This window comes from Octopus sinensis, linkage group LG3 (assembly GCF_006345805.1).
Source record: "Octopus sinensis linkage group LG3, ASM634580v1, whole genome shotgun sequence".
In the NCBI taxonomy this organism is placed as follows: Eukaryota; Metazoa; Mollusca; class Cephalopoda; order Octopoda; family Octopodidae; genus Octopus; species Octopus sinensis.
The window spans coordinates 160719390-160733787 of NC_042999.1; the positions used below are offsets into that span (position 1 = coordinate 160719390).

Genomic DNA, 14398 nt, shown 5'->3' on the forward strand with positions numbered 1-14398 from the left:
CCACCTGCTCAGGTGGCACGTAAAATAATAATAATAATAATAATAATGATTAAGAGGACACTTGGACAGTTATATATTTAGTTATGGGGCAAGTGAAATTGAAATCGGAATTGAAATTGAACCAATCCTATGACTGGCACCTGGCAGATGCCAGGAGCCCTGGACTGGAGATACGTAAAAAGCACTATCCGAATCGTGGCCGATGCCAGCGCCGCCTCGACTGGCTTCCGTGTCGGTGGCACGTAAAAAGCACCATACGAATCGTGGCCGAAGCCAGTGCCACCTCGACTGGCTTCCGTGCAGGTGGCACATAAAAAGCACCATCCGAATCGTGGCCGAAGCCAGTGCCGCCTCGACTGGCTTCCGTGCAGGTGGCACATAAAATGCACCAATCCGACCGTGGCCGATGCCAGCCTCGCCTGGCTCCAGTGCAGGTGGCACGTAAAAAGCACCCACTACACTCACGGAGTGGTTGGCGTTAGGAAGGGCATCCAGCTGTAGAAACATTGCCAGATAAGACTGGAGCCTGGTAAAGCCTTCTGGCTTCCCAGATCCCCGGTCGAACCGTCCAACCCATGCTAGCATGGAGAACGGACGTTAAACGATGATGATGATGATGATGATGGTATATACCACATAGTAAATAACGACAACTTTAGTCAGTCCATTAAGTAGTCCTGGGATTGTTCCTGGGTGTATTAATGAATGAAAGTCTTGCTACTTAAAGCATAAAATAGTTATCCTGGACCCACAACATTCAATGCAACATTTGCAATACACATCCCCGATAAATGACAAAGGCTGCTTTTGAAGATGCTTAGATCATCATTGAAGGAATAGAAGGGGTTAAGGGGGAGAAAGCTCATGTTCTGAGAGAGAAATGAAAATAGAAGATGAAATTTTTGTTTTAATAGTGACAATGATTCTTGTCATTTATGGCCACCAGTTCAATTAACTAAAAGTGAAATGAGCCAAGTCAGTGAGGAATACCCTATGTGGTTATTTGGACCATCTTGTATTAGTAACTGACTCTTTCAAACTACTCCTTCATGTCTTACAATAGATTGATAACAGCACTCACTGAATTCACCATCTTTCTTTTCACTATTAGGAGCAAAGATCATTCACACATTTTCACATAACACAAAAAGAAATACAAACACCAGGAATTGCTTACCACACCTGTACAACATTCACACGTAAACTACATAGTTCAGAAAGCAAGACAATGCACAAACATACTTAGTGTTCCTAGGCATCACATTTGACCAACAGAAAGAAACAACACAAGCCTGCAAAGAATTATATTAAATCCAGCATGGAATAGGTGAATCATGCCTAACCCCAATCTCTTCACAAGAAAAAAAGACAAAACAGCAGATTTTACATAATCATATATCATACATAGTGTAGAAGCCAAACACATGGACTCAAACCAATAAGGGTGTTTCTACACTGATGCTTGTCCTGCTTGAAATAGCAGCCAAATTTCTCGGCTCCCTGTCTTACTATCTTTAAATATTCAAGAAAGGATAATGTACTCTTATATAAACAATACAAAAAAAAAAAAAGAAAGAAAAAAAGAAAACAGAAAACAAAGACACTGTGATCAGACTAGAATGTTCTGACCACAAATGTACCTCAGGCCAGCTCACATGGTTGGAATGGTATAGCTGTCAAATACACTCAAATATTCTAGATCATACCCCCACAAAAAAGGCCATCTGGTTGATTAGTAAACTGTCATTAAGAAATACCCTCTAACCAACATAATAGTGGTCCCTTCTGCATAACTACAATGGTTTTTGCTTGCTTTAAATAACCAATATGTGCATGTGCCCCAACAAAAGTTGGATACATTTGCCTCTCTTTGATCATTCCTACTGTGTCTCCCCACAAAACACAATTCTAATCATTTCACCCAAACCTTTACTTCAGTGCTGCCCAACCTTTTCCGAACATGGGCCGGATTTAAGAAAAAACGATGCTAGTGGGCCGGACTTACATTTCTAGCCTTTCGTTTTTTAATACAACTATTTGAAATAGTTTGAAAAAGTATTCAGAACTGAAAACATTGATTCTATTATTCTATTTATAGAAATTGTCCATTATACAATTATAATTCATAACTCAATTTAAACATAGGGGTCCTACATATGATACTGTTTCTATTACTTCTTCACTGCTATCAAAAAATTATAGTCTCCAGATATTACATGAATACGAAATGACCATTAAAAATTTTGATTTAGAACCTTACATTCTATAAAACAAATTTAACAATTGATCAAGATTAAAAAAAACATTTGTTCAAATAAATGGCTTATATTTCAATAATAAAACAATTTTATTTTAGACTAGTAGTATCGCCCGGCGTTGCTCGGGTTTGTAAGGTAAATAACTATATAAGCATTTTTAGAGATGTAAAGTATAATAGCCATCTCAATATGGCTAACCACAAAGGGGGGGCTGTTACTGTAGCTTTTTACGTTCTGAGATTTAATAATAAATTTTTAGAGAGTTACTTCCCTTATATATGCCAAAAATGCATTAAAAATGGGAAAAATTGATGGTAATTTTTTTTTTAAATCGTAGACTCATTGTAGACGCGCGCTAATACCCAGAAGGGCTCGATATGAATCACGACTATAAGATACCCGGTTTTGGTTAAACTGCACCACAAAATGTAGGAGTAGTTAGGAATCTAAATCGTAGGAGACAGACAGCACACAACCTCACTTTTATATATAAAGATGTATACCAGTAATGAACGAAAATATCAGTGAGAAACTTGAAATTGTTTCGAGTCATCAAGAAGCTTTTCAATGTCTGCTGGAATATTTGTTAAGGCCAGTCGGAGTTCATCTTCGAGGTGAGCATCACTCAAAGAATTTCTTTTGTTCGATTTTACCAATTGCATGCGACTGAAGAGGTATTCACATATCCACGTCGAACCGAACAAAACGAGAAAGCATTTTGAGTAGCAAGTAAGATTTGGATGTTGAGTGTGAGGCAGACCGTATTTGTAGAAATCCATCAGATTCCTGTTTAAAAAACTGACTCTTGACATCAAAGTCACTTTGCAATTCATTCAATTCCATTTGAAGCAGGATCCACGTCAAAAGGCATTGAAAAAATTTTCAGCTGCTCTTCACAAGCACGGAAATCCTTAAATCTCCTGGCAAATTCTTCCTGCATCCATTTTAACTCGCTCACAAAGAATTCCCGATTTATGGCTGAAATGTGCAGCTGTTTCTGAAGGCAAGAAAAGTGAGCATAATTGCTGTCAGCAATTTGAGTAATCCACAAATCCAGTTTCTTTTGGAAAGCTGTCACCTCCCCAAACAAATTATGGATGAGTTTTTCTTTTCCTTGTAACCGCACATTCAACTCATTCAGCTTGTGTGTAATGTCCACCAGAAAGGAAAAATCATTCATCCATTAGTCGTCATCAAAATTGATGCATAAATTTCCTTTTGCTTCAAAAAATGCTGCCACATGTTCTCGAATATCGTAAAAGCGTTTCAAAGTACGTCCACGGCTGAGCCCCCTGAAAAGGAATGCCAGAAAATTTGGCGTTTATCTCATCGAGAAAATTTCGAAACTGTCGATGATTTAATGCGCGACTCCGAATGAAGTTGACAGCTTTCACGACATTATCCATGACGTGATCAAACTTAATGATTTTGGAGCAAAGTGATTCCTGATGTATAATGCAATGGTACCACAATATTTGGTCTTTACTCACATTCAGGGATTCCAGTTTTCTTTGGATAAAACCACACAAGCCTTGTTCCTTGCCGATCATGGCCGGTGCACCATCGGTAGCAATTCCCACCAGGCGATCGTAAGTCAGTCCCACCTTTTCGAGTGCAATATTGATTTCTTTGAAAACAGCAGCACTGTGCAATTTTCTTTCATGGGGCATAGAGCAAGTAAATCTGCAGTGATATTAAAACTTGAATCAACACCTCTCACGAAAATCGCCAGTTGTGGTGTATCAGTTATGTCAGTAGATTCGTCGATGGCAATGCTGTAAATTTAGAAGTTTTTACGAAGTTTCTTCAACTGCATTTTCGTATTTTCAGCCAGTTCTTCAATCCTTCAGGTTATTGTATTACGCGACAAGCTAACACATATTATAGCCTTCTCTTTCTCTGGGTACAGAATTTCAATTGCTGAGGTGATACATTCTTTGAGAAAGTCTCCTTCCAAAAAAGGTTTCGTGATGCATGCGATCTTTTCAGCAATGATGAAACTTACTTTGGCGTATTTTTTCAATCCATCATCTATTTTCTGAAAAATATTCTGTTGCGAGACTAAATTCCTTTGAAGTAAAAGTACTTTCTCCTTGCGTTGATCTCCTTCATAACGATTATGGGTCGAAGCATGCTTTAATGTGTAATGCCATTTCACATTTTCAACTTTTGGAATTGCGATTGTTTCACCACAGGTCAGACAGAGACATTTTGTATTTGATTCCACAAAGAGATGCAAATTTGTCCATGCCTCGTTAAACCTGTGATTCCCCTTGTCTACTTTTCTGATTTTTCTAGCCGACGCCATGGATGAACAAAATTTGAAATTTATTGGGAAAAAGAAACTACTGTAATTTGCTCATCGGTATAAGGCTTCCGTATCACATGAATTATTCATTCATCCACCAAGAATTGGTCTTCAAGCACAAAATCTAATGAAATTCTTAGGCAGTGATTTTCCCCATTGATTGAGCGATGTTGTGATTGGCTGCTGGCTCAAGCCAGCTTGACTTTACAGTTTTCAGCCACAACACGGTCAGCATGCTTAAAACAATCCCTGTTGCAGATAAATCACGTCTCATAATGACGTATGGAGAAGACCTGCGTGAAGCACACTTCCTCAACATAAAGAGGATACTTTAATGTGATTTTTTTATGATCTCTCGCTTTTACTCTTTTACTTGTTTCAGTCATTTGACTGTGGCCATGCTGGAGCACCGCCTTTAGTCGAGCAAATCAACCCCGGGACTTATTCTTTGTAAGCCCAGTACTTATTCTATCGGTCTCTTTTGCCAAACCGCTAAGTGACGGGGACGTAAACACACCAGCATCGGTTGTCAAGCAATGCTAGGGGGACAAACACAGACACACAAACACACACACATATATATATACATATATACGACAAGCTTCTTTCAGTTTCCGTCTACCAAATCCACTCACAAGGCATTGGTCGGCCCGAGGCTATAGTGGAAGACACTTGCCCAAGATGCCACGCAGTGGGACTGAACCCGGAACCATGTGGTTGGTAAGCAAGCTACTTACCACACAGCCACTCTTGCGCCTATCTACAAATACATTTTTTGTAATTTGTTTTGCAGATACCCATAAATTGAAGACCGACTAGTGGGCCAGATCCGGCCCGTGGGCTGGACACTGGGCAGCACTGCTTTACTTGAACTGTAAACCATTTGAAACACCCAGCCCATTTTCTGTACAGACATCAAATTGTGGAAATTCAAAGTGAATACCAAGTACATCTACTTTCCCAGTTTAGGTTATGGGCACTGTCCCTTCTTAAAATAACATTTTTAAATAATACCAAACTCTCCAATTGCTACCAACTTATCTGCCCTACATCTTGTTTCACTCAGTAGATCAGTTTTCAGCATATTTTCTTTGTAACTAATGAAAGTTTTATGTTTTTTTATGCTCCATTTTACACCCAGAGTGTCCTGTTACATTAGTGATATAGATCATAATGTATCCTTTGACGATATTTGTATGACTAAGTTTTTGATCATTTGTTATAAACATCAGAAAGGGTTCTTTCTCAAGTATTCAAGAAAATTTACTATTACTATGTTCATTATATACTTTATTTAGTCAATGAACGATGTCCATGAACAATGAACAAAAAAATATTTTATGTAAAGGTTGGTATTTGTGACACCTAAGCACTTGTCATTCTGAAGAAACTGACTAGTAACAACTGACAATGGTTTCTTATGTCAACTTACCTGTCTTACAAAGCCCATCCCAGATTGCCATAAAAGGACAACAAAGCTATTTCCTCACCATAGAAGGTAGTTGGTCTACTACTATATTGTAAGTAGCCAAGACAATTATTAATGATACTCCTCTACAGTACAAGGAAATCTCCACTTGTTATTCATATGGATTACAACAATGGATGATGATCACTTTTGCAACAGAAATGGAAACATTGTTAAATTACAAATAAATTATACTTTAAGATTGACAAGAAGGTAAGGTAAGGTTTTATTTTTACAGTGTAGTTTTTTGACCTGTAGCTAGCTTTAGTTTAGATCAAGACAGGTTTTTACTTCAAAGTTATTTGTTCAGATGACATGTATACAAAGTGACTATTATTAATGCTATTTCCCCTTCAACTTTGTTTCCATTCATTAAGGAACCTACTTGCAATTTTATCACGTATTTAGGTTATGTTTATTTTCGAATTTAAATGTTTATCACAGTTAATTGAGGTCAGACTTATTATTTTTCCAAAGTGAGTGATTATATACATAACACACGCAAAATATTCTCAGTCATTGAGTTTCATTAATGAATAAAATAAATTTCCAGTAATCAAATATAATTGCAGACTGTTTTCCTATAAATTTACATATGAATCTATGACATTAAGATTTGGCAATATTCAGTAAGTGGAAGTTTCATGATCAAAGGAATAAACTTTTAAGGACAAAATTAAAAGAGGTCAAGTATATCTAAAAACAAACTTCATGGCAGATACACAAAGGAACCCTGATATGGTTGTTGAACAACAAGCACTGCCCAAAAATGGAATTCAATGCATTCTTTACTAGTCTTCTGAAACTGGTGAAATGTATTGGTTTATTAATAAAACAAAAGCTGAGATTTCCATGGGAGAGAGAAAAGTGAAATGAAAAACAACTTGTGATCAAAACTAGGTTACTTGCTATAGATTTACAATACACATAACAAATTTTAATTTAAAAATTCATACCCACTATATATATATATATACCAGAGTAAACACATAAATGTGAAACAAGGTGGAAAAAAAGAGTACTCAAATACCAGTAGTAGAGTAATATGCTTTATTTAAAGCAGCAGAAAATTCAACAAAATCTGTTACTCTGAGTTTCTCGTTGCCATTCATGAGACAGTTTTTGTTAGACAGTTTTTTTGTCAGACAGTTTTTCTAACAAAAACTATCTGATGAACGGCAACGAGAAACTCTGAGTAACAGATTTTGTTGAATTTTCTGCTGATTTAAATAAAGTATATATATATATATATATATATATATATATATATATATACACACATATATATGTAAAGTTTTGTTCAAATTGTAATTTTTTACTTCTTTTAAATATGATAATATAGAAATTGAAATACATTCACACAATACCCTAAGACTATATACCACATTATATAAATGTTAAAAGTTATTTTATATGGCACCATGGCCAACATTTATAACAAAATTGTAGCAGTTGACTGAACAGATCAACCCCAGTATATTAGTTATTTTAAAAACAATAATGTGAAAGCTAAAGTTAATAGTAGTGAAATTTGAATACAGAAATAAGATGAAAGAAATACTATAAATTTAGTTTAACATTATACTATTCCTGGCATTCCAAGAGTCTAAGAAGTTGTGAAAATCTTAGTTGAAACTCAATTCAAACTTCGTTACCTTATAACGCAATTCCTTCGTTTCAAACCTATTTCTTTATTACCCACAAGGGGCTAAACACAGAGCGGACAAACAAGGACAGACATAGGTATTAAATCGATTACATCGACCCCCAGTGGGTAACTGGTACTTAATTTATCGACCCCGAAAGGATGAAAGGTAAAGTCGACCTCGGCGGAATTTGAACTCACAACGTAACGCACACGAAATACCGCTAAGCATTTCGCCCGGCGTGCTAACGATTCTGCTAGCTCGCCTTGGTTTCAAACCGATTAACAATACGTTGAATTACATTAGGTTAGAATCAAACCTAAGAAACACAAAGAATCCACTGCAGTTATTGAAACAACATCATTATGGAATTATCCATATTTAACCCTTTAGTGTTCGCATTATTTTACCAAAAGTAATGCTTTTTTATCCACATTGTTTTGAATTAATCATGCATTATCTTGTAACTTTGAGAGTCTGATGAGGTAATTGTTAATTTTTAAAACAATATTGTAGGGTTGGTGTGAGAGACCAGATCTGGCCAGTTTGACCATAAAACAGGCAGAATACTTTTGGCCGGTTTAAATGCTAAAGGGTTAAATGAAGTGGCCTACATGTTTGTGTTTTTCAATGCTTAGTATGTGTAGAAACGCACATTATTCAAGTCAACAAAGCAGCCACCATTTGGTCACTTGACAAGATAAAAAAGATAGCAGCCAAATGCCCTCTAAAATTACATAGTACCATCTTATAAAATGAAGGGTAAGTTAAAAGAGGAAAAAGAAAAACAAAAGAATGGCTCTACTGAATCAGCGCTGGTCTGAAGTTAAACTTCAAAATAACTACGACACATATCTATTGTAGTTCCTCAACTAAGAATTTGGTGTGCTATGATAATGACTATTTTGCACTAGCATTTACAGTTTTATAAACAATACTATTATAAGTCTAATGTATTGTCCAAGGGTATGTTGCATGCATACAAACATACACAAACACACACTTATATACATAACATGTTTATGCTCACATACATTCAAATGGACATTCAGGCACAGACACCTGTATGCATAAGATCCTAAATAAGGTCATCATTTAGAGGTCAACAACATTGTTGAGTGTTTAGAAATTAGTCATCATGCTGATGACTAGACATTATTATTGCAAGACTAGTCACTGTTATTGCAAGGTTAATTACACATTAATTTTGTATGATTAATTCCTATCATCTGCTAATGTTGCTAATCAGAAGAACATATGATAAAGTTTGTTTAAGATAATAGCATCCTTTGACATAAATTCAATAATAAATAATAGCATCATTTGATACAAACTTATTCGCAACCAAATATGCTTGGTAATTTCTTATACATTAGAACTGATAATTGTAAATTATTGTAATGAGGAGAGGTCAAATGGTTAAGCGGATAAAGTATCGAACTCTATTCGCTCAGTTTATGTGTCATAAGTTCAAATTCATAGCACATGCTTTGTTGTATTTCCGGGCAAGATATTTCATTCCAAGTACCTAATTACACTAAATTCTTGGGAATATACAACAGATTTCCTTTGGTAAACAAGAGATACCAACAGAAGACAAACTACTTAAGAACTCTGCTCTGGGTCTTATTCTTTTAGCCTTCACTATTTACAGGCAAGTCACAAGGTAGTGAGGTTATTTAAAACACTAGCTTGAGTGATTTCATGACTTTGATTGCTACATATTATCACCTGCTAATGTACCAATATCCTATCTATTTTGTCTACCTGGCTGGCACTATTCACATTAGACTATTCTATAAGGATTCGTGCCACATACTTCCAAGACCTTAGAGTCTTCATTTGTAGTAAATTAATTGAGAAACTGTAAAGGAAAATAGGACACACTTCTTACTCTTTTTAAAGATATTTCATTTACCCTTTTACATCATCTAGCCAAGGCTGTAAACATAGAAAATATATACAATAATTATATGCACTGATTATAATCAAGATAAAAATGCTTCTAACTTAAATAAGATGTTTACTAACAATGAATTCAGTAAGATTCTATCTTTAAAAGTATGTATTTTTTTACAGTTATCAGAACACAAATATTCCAAAATGAAATTCAACCAACTGCACATAATTTGGATATTACAATTCCAGGTAGCTGCTTTAGCTTTCAATGAAACAATTAACATCAAAAACACTTGTTATATCAATAACTTCAAAATTTTCTGTGAATACATTGATTTACATAATAAAAACTTAAACTTTGAACAGCTCAATGGCACATATATGTTATATCTTATCGGAACAAATCTACACTCTCTACAGGAGAATGTTTTCAATGGTACTCAAATTAAGCACTTATCAATATCTGACAATCCATTAACAGTAATTGACAAAAATGCATTTGGTGGACAAGAAGAATTCTTGGAAAGCTTAGAGCTATCAACAACAGATACAACAGAACTAGTTGATTTTACAGCCCTTCAAAACCTGTATAACCTTGAAACTCTTGAAATTGAGAATTTCTATATGAACCAGAATTTAAACAATTTTACTTCTGATAAGCTAACTAAACTGACAAAACTCTCTTTAATAAATAATAAAATTCGTGATGTTAACATAAATACATTTGCACATTTCCAGAATTTAACTCAACTTACTATAAAAAATAATAAGCTAGCAAAAATGCTACATCCACAAGCCTTTGAGCATCTGCTCAACTTACAATATCTTGATGTGAGTAATAATGCAATCACAGAGATAACAATGGGAAATTTACAAAATGTAAAAAAGATGCTGCAACATTTAGACTTTAGTTCAAACAAAATCACACGTGATCATTTGGAACATTTTAAAAACCTTTCAAAACTTGAAACCCTCAAGTTAGATAACAATAGAATTAAAAGTCTATCAGGTGACATATTTCAAAATATGAATAAACTGAAAACCTTGTCTGTGAGAAATAACCAACTTACTAAATTGCGAAAAACATATTTAAATGGTTTAAATAATCTCAGAGAACTATTTTTAAGTGGAAATCAATTGATCATTGAAGCCACAACAATGACTGAAGTGCCTCTCTTAGAAATTTTATATTTGGATAATCAAAATCTAAAAGGAACTATGGAAATAAAATGGTTAGAAAATACCAGTGGAACACTGAAAAAATTATCGTTAAAAGGCAATAGTTTTAATAACATAGATCTTTGGAGAGCAATTAAAACATTACCACATTTGGAATTCTTGGATCTTTCCAAATGTAATCTAGCAGTAATCCCTGCTTTTGCATTTGAACAGAACCCAAAGCTAAAAGCCATAAAGCTAAATGACAACAAATTAGAGAGTTTAGAGGAAGGTGCATTTCAAGGTCTACAAAACACTTTAGAGTCTATTAAACTCAGCAACAACCAGCTCCAAGTTGTGGACGAATGTGTTTTTAATAATTTCAACTGGCCAGAAAAGGATATTTCAATATAGACCTCAGCAATAATAAACTGGTGTGTAATTGTTCTCTTCATTGGCTTCAAATTCAGTTGCATGAATATATTAAGAAATCTAATAATAACACTTTACCAGTTAGTTTCTGGAAGTGTTTCACTGCTAATGGAGAGGAGCTGATTGCAAATACATATTTGACCTGTGATAGCAGTAAAACAAACTGTCAGGACTTAGGAGCAATACAGAATGTAATTTCAACAAAGGAAAAATTTAATAGTGCTAATAGATATACTGAAACTAAACTAGAAATAAGCCCAATTACAACTCCAAAATCTTTTAGAAGACCACTGATTTCACTTAAGCTTGAAAGAGTGCTATCAAATGTTGTTAGAATATCATGGAATATATCAGATCTATTCTGGGTAAAAGATTTCACATTACAAATTAAGGAAATACTTCCCAATCAAGAAAGGAAATTTCAATCAGAACCAATACATAAATTAAGACAATCTCAAATATTTCTTTCTAACAGTGAATCAATTTTACATGTTTGTATCATTGTTAATGTGATTGTTAATAGCAATTTAATTGATGCCTGTGACACTTTACAGCCCCAAAAAAAAGAGCACAGCCCAAGTACTAGCAACAAAAATACATTAGAGATAGGACTTGGAATTACTGTATTTGTTGCACTTTTAATCCTTGTTATTTTACTCTGTGTATTATACAGAAATCATAAAAACAATAAGAAACGCGCATATGAAGAACCTAAAAATTCAGTAAGGGCACAAGTCAATTTAGCACAAACAAGTAGAGACCACAAAAAAAAGACACCAAATGAAACTAAAATACCAGCTGTTAATGTAATATCTCATGGCCAACTTCAGCCAGATCGACAGCTTTCTACAAGAAGCTACCAATATCTGAATACGGGGAATTTGAAATCTGAGCATACCTATGAAGCTATCGAAACAGAAAACTCTCCAAATCAATATGTGAATGTTAAAGAAACACCAAATTATGATGAAAAAAGGACATCTTTACAAGATTTAAGCGTAGATAATTTCCAGTATAACGGGCAAATACCAAATCAGGTAAAGAGACCGCTACCGTCTCATAATAATGATGTTAATATAAATGAACCTTTCTATTATAATACAGCCCAAAATTATGCTGAAACTAAAGAAACAGAAATATAGAATTCTGTACAATGTTTTTTCTTTGTCTCTCATAGAAACTTTCCTATTGCGAAAGACAACTCAATTGTGAAATATATTTTATATCAATTGGAAATATTCTACCATTAATGGTAGAGTATAAAATCATAAAACGTTGAATTGCTTTGCATCAACAGGAGAATTTCTACTAACAGTTTACTAAGTTCAATTGCTGTGGAAGGTGAATATTTCACGCTACTGCTCACCTTATTCACTCACTAATTTACAATTTATTTCACACCATAATGAATAATAGAACTGTTGGCCCAGGATTCCAGTGGGGACAATCTCTGGCTTACTGCATGTCAACAGCACAGATATGTCTTTGTCACTCTCACTGGTGATAAGGAACTATGTGTAACTCAGTCCAGAATATCAACAAGGGACTTTATTCAGGGAGCAGCGTTTTTTTAATTTTCTTCCTGATGTTTACATCTTATCAGTAAAATATATACAAAGATATACCTACATACATACAAACACACAAGATGAACTTCTGCATAATATCCGTCTACTAAAATCTACTAACTAGAGACTATGACAGAATATATTTTGCTACTGGAGACTACGACAAAAGATATTTTCGCATGAGCCACACATTGGGACAGAACCCACAACCATGTGATTTTGGAGAGAACTTCTTAACCACAGAGTCAAGTCTGCGCACTTCTTCATTTACAAGCATGTAGCCAAAGTCACAGCATTTCCCTAATCTTCTTCACTTAGAAAGAGGACAGTTGAACATGCTGAATTCTTCTGAGGAACTTTGCCATTGATTAATACTTACTAACATAAAACATCACCCATTTCCTTACATTCCAGATTTTACCCTTCATGTAAATAACTTGTTTAAGAAATTATAGTTCATAATGTTGAATTTGCTAGAATTAAAGACATACAAAAAGAAACTATTTTCAATTATTTTTACTAAATTATTTTATGAAAAAAAAGAGAAAATAAACACACAAAAAAAAAGATAATAAAGACTGACAATTAAAACAAATTTTTAAAATCATATTTATGTTAATGAATGAATAAAAAGGAGAAATATATTGAAAAATATAGACTTTGATGTGTTTTGCTTTTCTATGCTTCCATTTTTAGTGCTCATGTGGAAAATACAAGAAGAGAACTTGCAAGCTAGCCATGACTGGTATTCAATGAGTAATACTGAATGCCAGCCATAGCTATGAACTGTTCCTAATTTCAAATGATTGAAACTGCATAAAGTCTATCAAGTGTTTGGTCAATGTTTTAATAAAAAGAAATGAATGAGTACAAATTAGTTGAGATATTAGCTAAGCTTTAAATGTAATGAAATACGTATTTAAGAGAAATAACTGCATTACTTTGGTCATTTATTATCAAAATACTATATTTTCCACATGAAAGAACTTCATATGATGCACAACACAAACTGTTACTTTCAAAAAGGAATCATCAATTATTGATAATGTATATATCATCATCATAATTATTTTCTTTCTTTACATCTATTTTCTTCCTTCTAGGTTGGATAAAACTTATTGCAGTAGTATTCTACAGTCAGATATTTTCCTGCTACGAACCCTCATCAGTTTTTCAATTAAGGTACTTTTAGCCCATTAATCAAGACACACTGAAACAGCTAAGCTACAGGATGCATTATTTACAGATGTTAATATAAAATCATTATCACCAGAATGGTATCATGTGACCACATAGAAACAAACCATCATGCACACGCATGAATGCATAACTTGTGTGTCTACATGTGTTTGCATGCACATACGTGCATGCATACATACACAAATGACAAATTCCATAATTTCTGATCACCAATTTCACTCACAAACTGAGACTTTAGTAGAAGATACTTGCTCAGTAATACAGATGCAACAACCACATGGCTTCAAAGTGAACTTTCACACTACCATGCCTATATGCAGATTGAACTAGAAACCAGTTCAATAGCTTCATACGCATTACATGTTCATACTGGTATAGCCTTCTCCCTACTACACTACAGTAAATACCTCTAATGCCTAGTTTTTCTCTTAGCATTTATAGACACTGTTACCACATATCTA

The 14398-nt window shown here is 34.4% G+C and overlaps 2 protein-coding genes across 4 annotated transcripts in view; one reads left to right on the plus strand and one right to left on the minus strand.

Annotated features, from left to right (window-relative positions):
* LOC115209875 (autophagy-related protein 2 homolog B) overlaps nucleotides 1-14398 on the minus strand; it is a 197429-nt gene that overhangs the window by 117121 nt on the left and 65910 nt on the right. The gene's annotated exons all lie outside the window — the stretch shown is intronic.
* On the plus strand, nucleotides 5814-11294 carry LOC115209877 (insulin-like growth factor-binding protein complex acid labile subunit). 2 transcript variants are annotated; one of them, XM_036501568.1, is made up of 2 exons: nucleotides 5814-6252; nucleotides 9760-11294. In XM_036501568.1, the coding sequence occupies exon 2, from the start codon at nucleotides 9784-9786 to the stop codon at nucleotides 11149-11151; it is 1368 nt and encodes a 455-aa protein (XP_036357461.1). In that variant the 5' UTR covers nucleotides 5814-6252; nucleotides 9760-9783; the 3' UTR covers nucleotides 11152-11294. The 2 variants fall into 2 exon arrangements, with proteins under 2 accessions (XP_036357461.1, XP_029634314.1); XM_029778454.2 differs by having other exon boundaries at nucleotides 5818-6247.

Coding starts and splice junctions, on each gene's coding strand:
- LOC115209877 (XM_036501568.1), top strand. CDS start 9,784: ATGAAATTCAACCAACTGCACATAATTTGGATATTACAATTCCAGGTA.